The 15755-nt window shown below is 38.9% G+C and overlaps 1 protein-coding gene across 5 annotated transcripts; it reads right to left on the bottom strand.

The window, feature by feature from the left end:
• Nucleotides 1–3628: 3628 nt before the first annotated feature.
• Nucleotides 3629–7114, bottom strand: LOC107796082 (UBP1-associated protein 2B). Of its 5 annotated transcripts, none has more exons than XM_016618805.2 (4): nucleotides 5837–7114; nucleotides 5257–5614; nucleotides 4501–4534; nucleotides 3629–3823 (listed from the first exon to the last, which is right to left on the bottom strand). In XM_016618805.2, exons 1-2 carry the CDS (start codon nucleotides 6957–6959, stop codon nucleotides 5268–5270), a joined length of 1470 nt encoding a protein of 489 aa, XP_016474291.1. In that variant the 5' UTR covers nucleotides 6960–7114; the 3' UTR covers nucleotides 3629–3823; nucleotides 4501–4534; nucleotides 5257–5267. The 5 variants fall into 5 exon arrangements, with proteins under 5 accessions (XP_016474291.1, XP_016474292.1, XP_016474288.1 ...); XM_016618806.2 differs by having other exon boundaries at nucleotides 4505–4534; XM_016618802.2 differs by lacking the exon at nucleotides 3629–3823 and adding an exon at nucleotides 4014–4284.
• Between the last annotated feature and the right edge of the window lie 8641 nt (nucleotides 7115–15755).

The following is a 15755-nucleotide window of genomic DNA, read 5'->3' as shown; positions in this document are numbered from 1 at the left end:
TTCTAGTAAGCTCAAGATTCATATGTGGTATTTGAGGATTTGTTTTTGGATTTGTAAATGGCTAAGACACGATATTTGCATCAGATGGTGTCGTAATTTATGGTATTTCTATATCATTATGTATTTCTGTATCATTAGTGATTCTACATTTCAGTATCAGAAGGATTAAAAAAGTAACTTCAGATTCGCGGAAGGTCTCTTTACAGTGGGCATTTAGGTTACGGTAGTATTGGATGCTTAAGAGGGAATACAACGATTTATGGGCTTTAGGACTACGTGATTTCATGCTAGAGTCTCTTGTGGTGATCTTTGGATAAGGATCGTGGTGTATTGGCAAGGAGAAGTATTAACTTATAGGGAAGTCGAGGAGAATTCAAGGAAATGGGTCAGCTTGGCAGTGATTCGGGTCGATATGGTAATAGATATAATCGGTTCTTTTGGTTCATTTGGTGTGATGAGGCTTTGCAGCTGCTTTGTGGCAATACCCTTGGGTTTGGCGACCTGCTTGACTTGGTTGAGTTAGAGGGATTCAATTCTGATGGCTTGGTTATGTGCAAATGAGTTTTGAATAGTTCTCGATGATGTCAACCACGACTTGAGAAAGATGTCTTCTCCAGGCGTTAAGAGTATGTTGTGTGTCATGATTTTTCTCGCTGATGGGGTCAAGCGGAAAGTTTCTAGTTGATGGAGTGTCTATCCTACTTGTGATTCAGAGTTGACAATAGGATTCTCGTGTTTTCATATGATGGCATGACGGATGCGGTGCGACGTGTGAGATTGAGGCTTGCATGTACAAGGTTGCGGTTTCGTTCGGAAGGAAGGTCATGAGTTCTAGACAGTATGGACGGTTTTAGGTGTTTCACCTAAAGAGGGTGCGTATTTCAAAAGGCACATTGTATTTTGATTTTGCGGATGCTTGACTGGTATTACGGTAATCGTCTGGTTGATCGACTAATGACATTCAGATTTTGCTTTGTGGCACGGAATAATTATGGAAGTATTTCTTGTGAGATGATTGTGTATGAGGGATGTGTCAGTCATTTGAATGGTGGAGTTGGGATAAGACATGGAGACTCTTGTATTCTAGGGATTTGAAGACTAGGAGTGTTCTTATAGGCAGATTGTTCCTTAGGTACGAACGGGTGAAGGTATGTTAAGAGGTTAACGACTGATGGTATGTATTATGGATCGTAATCGGATCAGATTTATTTACTCAGCACAACTATTATTGAGGGGAGTCTCATCGGTTAGAGTTGATCTTATTCGTGTTCTGATATGCTCCTTGTATTGCTCTTCTATGCTACAATGGATTGTGAGAATGTTGACTATTTACACACATGATGTGATTATGTTTGGACCTTGCGGTGGAATTCGAGCAAGATGGTTCTTGTGGTGTTGAATGGTTGATTGCACCTTGGTTATAATCATGCACTTCGCGTGTTTGTTGGTTATATGCATGTGGTTGTTGATTGTGAGCACCATGGTTCGAGGTATTCCATGTATACCGGTGTTTGGATTGGGTCACACATTGCAGCAGAGTTATGTATTGTGTGCTAAGTTCGTGTATTTTGATTCTCCTTTGTGAGACGGGTTCATAGCATTGCACTTTGTGGTGATATCGGTTGAGCTTGCGAAACAGTTCTCTAATTTGATTCTCTTTTCATTATTGGAAGCGTTCAAGTTGTTACTCGGTTGGTGCACGGATCGCATGGTATGTGGCTCTAAATAGTAACGGAGTGGCATGTCAATCGAGCAGCTTGTAGTGAATGAAATCTTGAAAAAGTTTTGGTTTTAGTGAATCGAGGCGGATGTTATTTAACAATTTGGTCTAATTCATAATATAACCCTTTAGTTGTAATTCTTTTTCTTAAATCAATTCTTAATTTACATTGTTGATCTCGAGTTGGGTTCTATATCAATTTCTACTAGTTTGATGTTGTAATCTTTATCAATTTTATCTCAAATTACTAGTTCCTCCGCTTTACTACTTGATTTCTAACTGGTTAATTTTTTAGTCAACTATACATGAGGGGATCAACAAATTTGTATTGAAGCAACATGCAAGAACACAAAAGCTGTTTACTCAAGTACCTTTAAACGCATCATACAAAGACTTGCTCCTAAAAGAACTTATACCCAAGTCAAAAACTTTTATAAGAAAAAAATAAAACCCAACCAAACACTTTTTGCAAAAATTATAAGAAAAGTGTTTGAAAACTCAAATTTTGGAAACTCTTATACAGATGCCATCATTATTTCGATTCCAAATATTGGATCGACAAGACAAAGAATTTGTTCACCTTCGTGAAATTTGTTGTAATGTACATCGAACTGTTGAATTTCACCCAAAGGAAAAAATAACTTTTCTTTAACCCTATCCTCACTGTTAATCCACACCACTTGATTGGTGATACGCTATTCACAAATGCTATAATCAATATTATATTACCAACCATATATCACGTACAGCCATATTATATTCCACGAAACATTCCATGAACATAATTCACCATCTAAACATCCACGGTTGATGGACTCACTAAAAGGGAATCATCGATGTTTAATTACTTTCCTTTTGCTCGGTTTCTGAAGTCAACCAGGTAACAACCAATATCAACAAGATCAAGATTCCCATGATACCACATCAACCCAATTTCAGTATTACTGATATTGCAATGCTAAGTGATTAAAACCTAGAAACTCAAAACTAGACCAACAAACAACAGGTTAGAGCTATTAACCCACCTCTATGGAAAGTGGTTGAGGATCAAGAGAAGCAAAGCCAAGCTCATCCTACCCTTCTAGGATTCTACCATGTCAAGTTTCGTAGCCACGGGGGTAAGAATCTTTAACCCATTCTTTTCCGCAGTTGTGTAAGAGTGCAAAGAGGAGAACTCAGCTCAACCAAGCAGGTGGTGCTGGTTTGGAATTGGGGGGAAAACCTCTTAATGACAAAGCATAAGTGAAATGTTGATCCGTTTATTAACCACATGGCAGAAATATCATTTACTATGCATTTTGCCATCTTTTTATAAAAACATCACTAGAGCAACCAAGTCCTGGAGAAGAGACATTTTCTGCTGATCTGACCTGCCAGCCATCTTTGACAAGGCTACAACCATCTCAAATGCCAGGAGGACATCCTGCTCAGCCCCTGGATGCAAAACATCAAAGCTACAAGGCATTCTTGCATCACACCCTTCTGTTAGAATCCTCTACTTCATAAAGTACAACAAAATGTTAAATGATCAACTCGGAGAGGAAACCCCTCCCCTCCTCCAAAAGATGGGTATATTTAAAATCAAGAAAAGGCTTTGAAAGCGGTATTTAAAATCAAGAAAAGGCTTTGAAACCACGGGAACCCCCCCCCCCCCCAAAACCCACCCACCCACACACGCAAAAAAAAAAAAAAAAGAACCATTAGTGTGGTTTGCAAAGCTGTTGATAAACCAGTTCTGCAGAATATTTCAGAAACCTTTCCATTTCTCTAACCACCATTTCAGGTTAAAATAAGCCAAAGCTGTTGATAAACCAGTTCTGCAGAATATTTCAGAAACCTTTCCATTTCTCTAACCACCATTTCAGGTTAAAATAAGCCAAAAGAATCTTCAGAAAGAATAAAATTTAACCCCACCATGAAAATCAATCTTTACATATATTAATCATATATATGCATATGCCAGTGGTTCTAAAGAGACCAAATCAGGGTTCAGTCTATTTATAAAGTTCATTCTTAACCCATAAGCATAACAGGCTTCAAACACTGAAAAATAGAGGAAGCAGAGGACACCTCCAGCGAAATGCCATGAACATCACCATTTACCTGCAACGGCAATTGCTACAAGATAATCCTTAAAACAAATTAGCTGACTATTCGATGTGTTCATAATGTAATTCTTTGAACCGATGGAAAAGCAAAAGTTGCTTCTTATGAGACAGCCTGGTGTTTTGGGGAGCAGTAGAAGAAACCATTCAGAAAGTAAGATTTTGAAGGTTAGAAAGACATTGCTAAATAACTCAAATACTGGTGAGAGATGGGTAGGATACCCTACCTTCTTCTCACTCCTTTTAGATAGAAAAGTTTAGTGCAAAATACTACATAGTGTTTAAAAACATTCACCGGAATAGAAGTACTTGAATAAAAAGAAAATACACATTGAAGATCATGGTCTTTAAGCAAAAGGTAACTTTTGTCATAGTAAAAGACTTCATTTGGAGAGTGCCCGGAACTTCAGAAGAATCACCAGTCCAAAACTAAAAGTTTGATGCATTTTATCAAGGAATCTGCACAATGAATAGGTAAAACATAAAAAACTAAGTAGAAAAATATTTTTAGCAGAAAAAACCATGAAATGCAAGTGAGAGTAATACCTTGAGAAAAGTGAAAGACAAGTCAAAGGATATTGTTTTTATGTAAGACAGAAATTTAACAAACAAGGAAGATATAGTAACATAACCAAGAAAATCAAATGAATATGAGCAACAAATCAATAACTTTACCTACTTGGAAGTACAACCATCGCATTACTGATACCTGTCCAAGACAACAAAACAGAAGACAGGAGAACACCATAAACCTTCTTATGCAAATTGAAGTTACCTTTCTAGTCTATGTCTATTCTTTGATATTTTTTACAGGGTCAGTTTCTGGTTACCTTATCATGATTTTCCTTAAGTAGTGCAATATTGTTGAACAATCAACAAGTTTTAGGTTACAGATTGCACTAACTATGTTTCAGTCAACGACATGCATAACATCACATAAAAGACTTCCTCCACAACAGACACTATGAGACTAGGATTACATGGAGTAAGAGAACATTGTTACAAAGATTCTCAGATTTGAAGGTATTTTCTAGTCCACCTAGACTCTCAGATTTGAAAGTCTTTTCTAGGGTCTTTGCAAATTAAGTAAATGCCTAGCTGGTTAAAATTATAGTCAATGATGCATTACACAAATTGCTATGTAGTACCCCAGCCTTTTAAACCACTAAAGATGCATTACATTTAAAATGGGTATGATATAAAAATATTTGAAGATGCATTACATTTAAAATGGGTATGATATAAAAATATAGACTAGTACACGCTACACTCCCTTGATAAGCAATGCAAAAAGGCAAACTGATCATTAATCAAAGGAACCACTAAAGTCCATTGTAAGAAATTTCATGTAGAGTACAATATTGCCCTGTAGCTAATTTAACTCTATAAGCATTAGACACCAACATGCAATGCATGAGAGGGAGATCACACCTTAAGCTTTCCTAGTGACCTCCATAGCCTGGGTAAGGTGCACCACCCTGTGGTCTTGCACCGCCCTGCATCTGCGGATTTTGGTACTGCATCGGCTGAGCTCCATAGCCACCACCAGCACCCTGGGCACCATATCCTCCCGCATTGCTCATCACTGGGGGCACACCCTGAGGGTTCACTGGCCCACTAAAACCTCCAAGCAAATTCCCAATCCCCAAACCAGCTCCTTGAGTAGCTAACAGGGCTGTCAATGCCTGCCCAAGAGCCGGAGCCACAGCAGGATTGAATCCCACGGGTGCAGGCCCTGATGGCGCCATTAAATGTCCAGCTGATGCTGCTGCTCCACTGCCACTACCACCTGAGTTTTTTAAGGTAACAATTAAATCAACTTTACTGCACAGGATTTAAGTTAAATGCATGTAATGAATTTTTTACACTGCTATTAAATTCTGCAATTAGATTTTAAAGTGATAAACTCCATATTGTATTAAATAAATAAATATTAAAAAAAAATCATTGTATACAAGCGGTATTCAAAAGTTAGAGAATCCTACACAAACATAGTGAACTTCTTCACTACCTGAATATTTCCCCTTCTTTGCAGGATGCTGATAATACTGCTGGTGCTGCTGGTGCTGAGGGTAATGCTGTTGCGGCTGCTGGTGCTGCTGATAGTAATTCTTATTGTGTTTCGGCCCATCAACAGCCTTCTGACAATGAAGTGTATGCCCTTCAAAGCTCTTGTGTGGCTCCTCCAACGCCCTTCTTGCACTCTCGACACTCTTATACACAAACAAACAAAACCCCTTGGGTTTCCCAGTTTGCTTATCCAATCCAAGTGGACCCTCCTCAACTTCACCAAACTTGGAGAAAAACTCCAACAGCTTTTGAGGATCAAGATCAGTTGCCACATTGCTAACAAAAATCTTCCTCTGAGTATACTCGGAAACCGGTGGGACAGCCGCTGCTGTAGGGGGCGGGGCAGGGACCGGCCCAGCCGAAGCCAGCTGGCAAGAAGTCATCCTAGTACCAATTTTCTTCTGTGGTTCTCTCAATGCTTTCCTAGCGCCACTCCTATGCTTAAACAAAATAAACCCGTATCCTTTTGACTTCCCACTAACCTTATCCGTAACAGCCTTACAATCCTCAATCTCACCGTACTTCCCAAATACGCTCGTTAGGGTTTCGGCTGTAGTATCCCAACCCAAGCCGTGCACGAAGATTTTGCGGTGCGCTGGATCCTTATCGGCCAATCTCTGAATATTATCCTTCAAATTAGGGTAAGTGACTAAAGCTTCTTTTATAAGCGCTGTAAGTTGATCCTTCGTGAAAGGTTCTAGAAGCTTCTCGAGTGGCTCATCTTCTAAATCCTCTTCTTCATCGCATCCTTCTTCCTTCTTCACCTCACTACCGCCTCCGTTAACTTCATTCACGGCGTTGTTTCCAGATCCTGGATTTTCTTCCTCTTCTTCTTCATTATCATCACCGTTGTCGTTATCATCTTCTTCTTCGGGCTCTGGATCTTCTTCGTCCTCTTGAACTGCTTCTTCTTCTTCTACGGTGTCGTTTTGGTACTCTTCTTGTTCTTGTTCTTGTTCTTGTTCGGGTTCGAGATCTGCTGATTCTTGTTTAATATTTTGCTGTTCTTCTTCTACTGGTTGTGCGGTGGCTTCGGAAGCTCTGGTTTTTCGCTTCTTCGCCATGGAAATTAGGGTTTGAAGTAACGAGAGAGATTAGGGTTTTCTGAATTGGGGACTAGGGTTTCGGGAGAGAGGAGGATAAAAGAGAAGTAGAGGCTGATATTTATCTCGGGGGTTTGGATTTGGTTATGGGGTCGGTTTTGATAGATTTACTTTTTGAAATTAGTTTTGGAATTTTGATATTAAAAGGAATACTATTTCGGTATTGATTTTGACTGTTTCTCAAGATTTATGAATTCTATATTATTGGTATCAATTATTGTTCTTATTTAAACTTCGAAATATATCAATGAAATTTAGCTAACGTTTAAGCATAAATTTGATTGACACTTGAATAAAGAATTTTTAAAGTTGTGTTGAAAAATAATTTTTTAAAGTTAAAATTGTGTTTGGACATGCATTTTATTTGAAAAAATAAATTGTGAGTGGAAGAAAAATTAATGACCAAGAGAGTATACTGGCATTTTCCATATGATGGTTGGTTTAAGTGTAACATAGATGGTGCTTCTAGAGGTAATTTTGGACCTAGTTCCTGTGGCTTTTGTGTGCGAGATTGTGGTGGAGATTTTGTGTGTGCTAAGGCTAAGGAAATAGGTGAGACAACCAATATTGTGGCAGAAGCAAAGCAATTGTTGACTGTGTTGAGCAGCAGCTTCATCCTCTTATCATTGAGACTCACTCTTTGGTAATGAAGAGAATCATTTAAGGGGATTGGGATTCACCGTGGTACATTGGTACGGGAGTGAAGAAGATAAAGGGGATGAAGGATCAATTCAATGTGATATTTCAACATGTACTAAGGGAGGGAAATGCAATGGCATATTATTTAGCTAACCTTATTTTTTCTTTTGCATATACAATCTCATTTCACTCACTCTCTGAATTGCAAAGTGCAGGAAGGAGATTAATCAATCTAGACAAAGCTCAAATCCCTAATCTTAGGGTTAGGGTAGCAAAAAGAAAGGCACATGATTGATGATCACAACATCTGATGCATTGCGTGATCTTGCCCCATGTTTCTTTGTTGTATACTTCTGTGTGTTGGTAGATGACTTCCCAGTGGTATTAGCATGTCATTATGCTCAGTCTGGGAGTGGTTTGGCAGCATACAGAATTGGTAAAACAAACAGGCAATACATAGGTTACAAGTTACAACAAAAGCTTACAAGGTGATATACTTCATCTTACTAGGGTTTGGTACAGCTGCTTATATGGTGTTTCTCATACATGCTGGATTCATATTGTAGAAGAGCCTACACAGTGTGTTCCTGAACTGGACAGTGTATTTGACTTAGCTAACACACATGGGCAGTTGTTGTTTCATCTATATCTTTCATGTTGTGTATTGTTTGATCATTTTTCAGTGGTATTAGTATGCTTTCACACTGAATCTAGAGATGAGAAGGTAATATATGACACTTATCTTCTAAGCATACAGCTATGGCCCAAAGCTATACATGAATATCTTTGGTAATGTCATGTTTATCTCTTATCTAATATTACCGAGGATCATTATGCTTGGAAATGGAGATCAATACTAACGAGTTCAAGCTAGATCAACACATGTGTTTATCAGATCTAGATAGCTGCATTACAGTGGTGTGCTTGTTTGGAATCTACACTTGTCTTGTCCATTGAATCTTGTCCTATGGAATGCATAACTTAGCGCCTGGTGAGAGCATTAGAGGTGTTACTTGGTTATTGCCCTTGTCCTTTGGATTCACTTGCACTACACGGATATGGAAGCATACATCCTTCTACTTTGTAATAGCTAGATCACTAGGTTTAGTTTTCATAGCACTAGCTAGTAGTAGTTTACACTTTTTACATTGGTTTGGACACCTTGTAAGACTTTTATCCTTGAACTTTGGGAATATATATATATATATATATATATATATATATATATATATAGCTACTAGACAGCCTGCCTAGTGGTGTATTTGCTAAAAAAATAAATGTTGGAAACTTGAAAGTTTTTGATTTTTTCCCCAAAACATGATCACATTTCATAAATAAAACAATGTTTTCAAAAAAATTAAAATATGAAGCCAAAATCTATGGACAAACGGGAGCTTAGAAGTTGTGAAATTCGAGTGAACATATTCTTGATTCTTGATGAGTAGGGGCAGAGCGACCGGGTCAGACGAGATTCCGGTAGAATTTTGGAAGTGTGTGGGGAGAGCTAGTTTGGAGTGGTTGACTAGGTTGTTTAATGTTATTTTTAAGGCGAAGTGGATGCCGGATGAGTGGAGGTGGAGTACGGTGGTTCTAGTGTATAAGAACAATGATGATATCCAGAGTTGTAACAACTATAGAGAAGTTCTCTGGAGATGCCTAGAGGCAAAAGGTGTGTCGGTTCCCTACATTATGGCGATTAAGGACATGTATGATGGGGCTAAGACTTGGGTTAGGACAGTTAGAGGCGGCTCTGAGCATTTTTCGGTTGTAATGGGGTTACACCAGGGTTCTGCGCTCAGTCCGTTATTATTCGCCCTAGTGATGGACGCGTTAACACACCATATTTAAGGGGAGGTGCCATGGTGCATGCTATTCGCCGATGACATAGTTCTGATTGATGAGTCGCGAGCCGGTGTTAATGAGAGGCTGGAGGTTTGGAGACAGGTTTTTGAGTCTAAGGGTTTCAAGTTGAGCAGGACGAAGACGGAATACCTGGAGTGTAAGTTCAGGGTTGAGCTGGGGGAAGTGGGCGTGGATGTGAGGCTTGAATCACAGGTCATCCCGAGTAGAGGCAGCTTCAAGTACTTTGGTTCGGTTATCCAGGGGGATGGGAGATCGACGAGGATGTCGCACACCGTATTGGGGTAGGATGGATGAAGTTGAGGTTAGCATCTGGAGTCTTGTGTGACAAGAGAGTGCCACCGATACTCAAAGGTAAGTTCTATAAAGCGGTGGTTAGACCGGCCATGATGTATGGGGCTGAGTGCTAGCCCGTTAAGAACTCACATATCCAAAATATGAAAGTAGTATAAATGAGGATGTTGAGGTGGATGTGTGGGCACACTAGGATAGATAAGATTAGGAATGATGATATTCAGGAGAAGGTGCACGTGGCTCCCATTGATGACAGGATGCGGGAAGCGAGGCTTAGATGGTTCAGACATGTTCAGAAGAGAAGCCCAAATGCTCTGGTACGAAGTTGTGAGCGCCTGGTTATGGAGGGCATGAGAAGAGGTAGAGGGCGACCTAAGAAGTATTTGGGAGAGGTGATCATGTAGGATATGGCGAGGCTCCAAATTTTCGAGGACATGACACTTGATAGGAAGATGTGGAGGTCGAGTATTAGGGTTTTAAGTTAGGAGGTAGTTGAGTCTTGCCTTACTTCGTACCATTGTGGGACTAGCCAGGTAGGAGTTTTGTCTAAGATAGTTAGTGGCAATATTGTGTCTTACTATTTCGCTTTTTCAGTGTAGGACCTATTTACTAGCTATCACTTTTGCTTTGTATCTTTCTTCTGGATTTTATGGGGTTCCTATTTTTTCTATGATTGTTATGGTGATACTAATATTGTCTCCTTTTGTCCTTTTATTTTCTTGAGCCGAGGATCTTTCGGAAACAGCCTCTCTACTCCTTCGGGGTAGGGGTAAGGTCTGCGTACACACTACCCTCCCTAGACCCCATTAGTAGAATTTTACTGGGTTGTTGTTGTTGTATATTCTTGATTCTTGAATAGTAAAAAACGGAAATTAGCTGGGGGTGGAAAGGTAATAAATGTTATCTTGGAGATTATAGTTCAACTTTAAACAAAGATAAAAAAGATAGTATGTAATTTGTTTACTTTCCCTTAAATTTTGGTGGAGAATATTATTGTAAATAATTAAAATTTTATTAAATTTAAATTCATAAAAAATTAGCCTTTTTCATAAATTAAACATATATTAGTCTAACTAAATATTATGAACTAGTATGATTGGGTTAATTATTTAAATCTAATTAAATTGATCTGAATAAAAGTCCAATGGTATTTGACTAGCTCGTTAGATGACCTTCTATCATATGTGTCGATGCATGAGTCCCAAGCCCAATGTGCTGAAAATACATCAAGCATGCACAAGGAAGGCTGGGGAAGCTCTGAAGAATAATATCAAACTTTTTTTCTATATGTACAATTTTCATCCGTGATCAAATCCTAAAGGAAAAATGAAGTCAAATCCTAAGTAGACGGCTTCAAATCTTCCATTCGTGATATCTCTGTCACGACCCAAAATCTCACCTGTCGTAATGACGCCTATCTCAATACTAGACAAGCCGACAACCTCAATAAAACACAATATCTTTTAAGTTTGAAAAAATATTACTTGAAAGCAATAGAAAACCTCACAAGTTCAGATACAAAAACTCCCAAAACTGGTTGTCACTGAGTACATTAGCATCTAAATGAATACAAAGTCTGACTGATAAAAACACTGTCCGAAAGTATAAAATAGTACAATAACTGAAAGAAAGAGAGTCAAGGTTAGCGTATGCCAAGAAGCTACCTTGATAGTCTCCAACTGGTAACACACGGAGGTCTAACAATCGCCGTGCCCGGAAGAACCTGGATCGGCACACGAGGTGCAGAGTGTAGTATGAGTACAACCAACTCAATAACTAACAAGACTAACCTCTGGGCTGAAAGTAGTGACGAGATCTGCGGGTACATTCCAGTACATAAATAATGGTATAGAAATGTAGGCATGCTTTCAAGTTCAATAGTTAAACTGAGTACAAGCAAAATATATCAATATTACACGACATGAGGAATCTCACAGATGGTGAGGACACGTACTCACGATCACTAATCACTCGGTCACTCGGTACTGTTTATGGCCAATCCAGCCTAGGGATATTCCATCCAGTATATATATATGCATCGACTGACAGTCAGTCACTTAGTACCGTATAAGGCCAATCCAGCCCTAGGGTAATTTATCCCCAAATAAAAATGATACGAACAAGATCCATGTCCAGGGATATTCATCACAATATAACTAACTAAGGCAAATACATGCCCTGGGAAGTCCATCCCGAATATGTAATCATTTACGCTCACTGAGGGTGTGTACAGACTCCGAAGGGGCTTCTTCAGCCCAAGCGTGATATAAAGCCGATATGGCCTACTGCAGGCGGGCATTTTCGATCTGTATAATAATAAATCCTATAAGTTCTGCTGCATGCGGGCAGCCCCGTTCCATAAAGTAATAATATATATAAAGCCAATATGGTCTGCGCAACCCCGATCCTATAAATATCCTCACAATGGATGAACATGACTGAGTATAAAATATATATTTTTAAAACAATTAAATTCAACAGCAACACGACCCCGTGGGTCCCAAAAAATCGGCACGTAGCCCAATCATGATCTTTAATACGAGTCTTAGCTTAATTTTCCTAACACGTGGAAAATGTTTGGATAATAACATGATTCTTTAATATATATTTTTTACAACTTCACAGAGTTTATTCAAGTCACAGTTTCAATGGTGCACGTGCGCACGCTCGTCAACTATCGTGTGCGTCACCTCCAAATAATTTATATAACACCAAATTCGGGGATTCATACCCTCAGAACCAAGTTTAGACGTGTCACTTACCTCAATCACGTTATCTCAATCCAATAGTAGAACGTTTTCCTCAATTATGCAACTCCGAATGGCTCGAATCAAACCACAATTAGTTCGATACAATCAACACAAGCTATCGGAAATCAATTCCAAATGATAAAGGGCGGATCTTTAATTAAAAACCCCGAAGCCAACCATACTTGAAAATTACGGGGACATTATGGAATTGTATTATAAGAGAGAAAATTTAGCCAACACACCCGAAATGCGCCCCCTTAATGATACCACAACAATCAATTACACTAAGCAACTTCAATCTACAATATCAACATCCCATGGGACCAACATTTTTAACAATTCCATAGTTTAGGCCATTTAGACAATTTATCAAACACCCGGTAGGCATAAATTTCTACATCTCTTAACCATAAAATTAGTTTATCCAATTATCACCATTTTCCAATAATTTATTCCATCATCATTCTTTAATAATTTATACTCCCAACATCACATGTGTGATCAACCATTCACACCCAACCAACAAAGTTCCATCAAATAATCACTTTTCAATCTCTACAATAGTTATGCATTTAAATTGGGAATTTATGGCTTTCAATCACCATACCATGAGTTCTAATTCTTGATTCATATTCATATTTATATAATAAATCCGTGCAGGTAAGTCTAAGGGTGTAGTATTACCTTTTTGGAAGAAATATTGCAAAACCCTCCCTTGAGTTCTTGAAGAAATTCCTTGAAGATCTAAGTATTTTATGTGTAGATTTCATCAATACTAGTATAGAAATGATAGAATGTCACACCAAGATAATGGGAATTGCTTACCTTGAAGAAGAGAGGAGTTGGTGGTCTTGAGAGAGTGGAGGAAAATCCCAAAATTCGTCCAAGATGAATGGGGAAATGAACCCCCGAAATGAGTACTTAAATAGAAAAGCTTCAGGTGGTAGCGTGCCAGGCCGAGTGCCAAACCTCTATAATGCATCCGAATTGACTATAAATTTTGCACACAAGTCTCATTTGACATTACTGACCTACTCCAACTTCCGGAATAGAAATCCGACACCGATATCAAAAAGTCCACTCCCGGTCAAACTTCATAAAAATTCAACTTTCACTATTTCAAGCCTAAACTCACTACGGACCTCCAAATCACAGTCCGAATATGCTCCTAAGTCCAAACTCACCCAACGGAGCTAACAGAGCCATCAAAATTCAAATCCGGGGTCATTTCAAATCTCACCGGACCCGAACCCATTACCCCGGCAACTCATATAACAACTATAATGTACAAATTGAGCAGTAAATGTGGGAATATGGTTGTAATACTCAAAACGACCGGCCGAGTCGTTACATTCTTTCCCACTTAACATATGTTCGTCCTCGAACGTGCCAAGGGTTGTTTCCAAGCCATCACATCACTATTCCACCTTACCACGCACATACCCGGGGGTGATCCCTCGTCACCCTATCCCATATAGGTCTGACAATACAACATAAATGAAGATCATTAATTTAATCTTGGCCCGTAAACCTTGGAATTCAATTTCCAACATTCAGAATTTCTTTTCAAGACCCTAATCTTACATCTACACACTGTATAAGTCCGAACAAACTGTATCAAGCCATAGCTATAACTCAAGATGTAATCACATGATATATCACATACTCGCATACTCGCAGCACCATTTTCGATCTCGGTAACTACTCCAAACCAACCAAGTACTATATTAAACACCACATTCCGCATAACCTAGTTCAAAAACTTCCGTACACTGCTGATAATAAAAGAAACACGCGGAATCTCATAACCCTTTATCAGATCAAAAAAATAATAGAGCTCTCTCTCCCCAACCAGAACCACAATCACTTTCTAAGCTGACTTTCAATATCATCCTCCCAAATATACCATAATCAAACATGATAGTACCCATTCTAGGTCAAATGACCATATATTATTAAACACAACTATCCCACATACATGCCATACCAATCTAATTTAAGCCGTAAACTGCGCAATCCGTGTACCCAAAAATGGAAAAATATTTCAAATAAGAGAACCGTTTCGCAAATTCAACAAGCACTACTACAACCGAAATGTTATGAGCTCATCATACATGGTAAAACCAAGACACACGAATCTAATAACGGTAACCAGCTCTCCTAGAGATCACATGAAGATCAACCCGCACGGAAAACTCATGTGCTATCGTATTAATATCTGGACCCGCACGGATAACTCACATGCCAATAATATAAGTATATGGATCCGTACGGACAACTCACGTGCCAATAACATAATCCGCTGGCATGGTCACATGCCTCCAGTCCAAGCATATCATACATGAGCAATCAAATAAGTACACATGTATATGATAAATGAAATAAAATTCACATGCTCCTGGACTGGTATAAATAACACGACATATAGTAGGCATGTGCAAAGTGCGCTACCACAACTCAAATCGGTAGTTAACACAGAAATAGTAACTACCCAGTTTATTCAGGTAATTAGCCCCTTTGTAACCTCAAGTATAACCCAGATAGTTCTCAATAAAGGTACGAATAAGAAAAATGTCATAACTTTACGCTTAACCGTCAACTCTAGGCATATCATAGCCTAAACATTTTCCTGAGTCTGAATACTTGCCTCGATGCCCGCACATGGGCTCAAACCTCATATATATATATATACGCACTCGTAGCGTGTAGTCATCACAAATAATTAACGCTACTAGTGCCTCCACTGAGTTTAAATAAAATACTCACCTCAAACAGGCTGCAACCCTGAAACAATATGCTTCTGAGAACCCCCAATCTCCACATTCACAGAACACAGGAATCACCGTGACTGGTCCCAACTCCAGCACTCGAATGGCTAACACATCTTTCACGCACGATCATCCCATGAGGAATACTTCCATTTTTCCTCCTGTGCCACATAGCAATAATTAGAATATTAGCAGTCTATTAACCAGGTGAATATCGCAATACCAATGAACATCCGAAAGTCAAAATAATGCGCCTTTTGAAATGCAAACCCTTCTCAGGGATTACTGAGCAGTTATAATATCCGTCTAACATTTGAAATTGACCATTCTGTCCATAATTCGTGGTCTTCCTTTCCAGAATGAACTACCACCTTGTACATGTAAGCCTTAATCCCGCACACCACACCACATCTATCATGCCATAATGTGACAAGCACGAGAATCTC

The sequence above is a fragment of the Nicotiana tabacum genome, chromosome 19, assembly GCF_000715075.1.
Source record: "Nicotiana tabacum cultivar K326 chromosome 19, ASM71507v2, whole genome shotgun sequence".
Lineage (NCBI taxonomy): Eukaryota > Viridiplantae > Streptophyta > Magnoliopsida > Solanales > Solanaceae > Nicotiana > Nicotiana tabacum.
The sequence above is the reverse complement of the archived record's forward strand: the minus strand, read 5'-3'. Positions and strand labels throughout refer to the sequence as shown.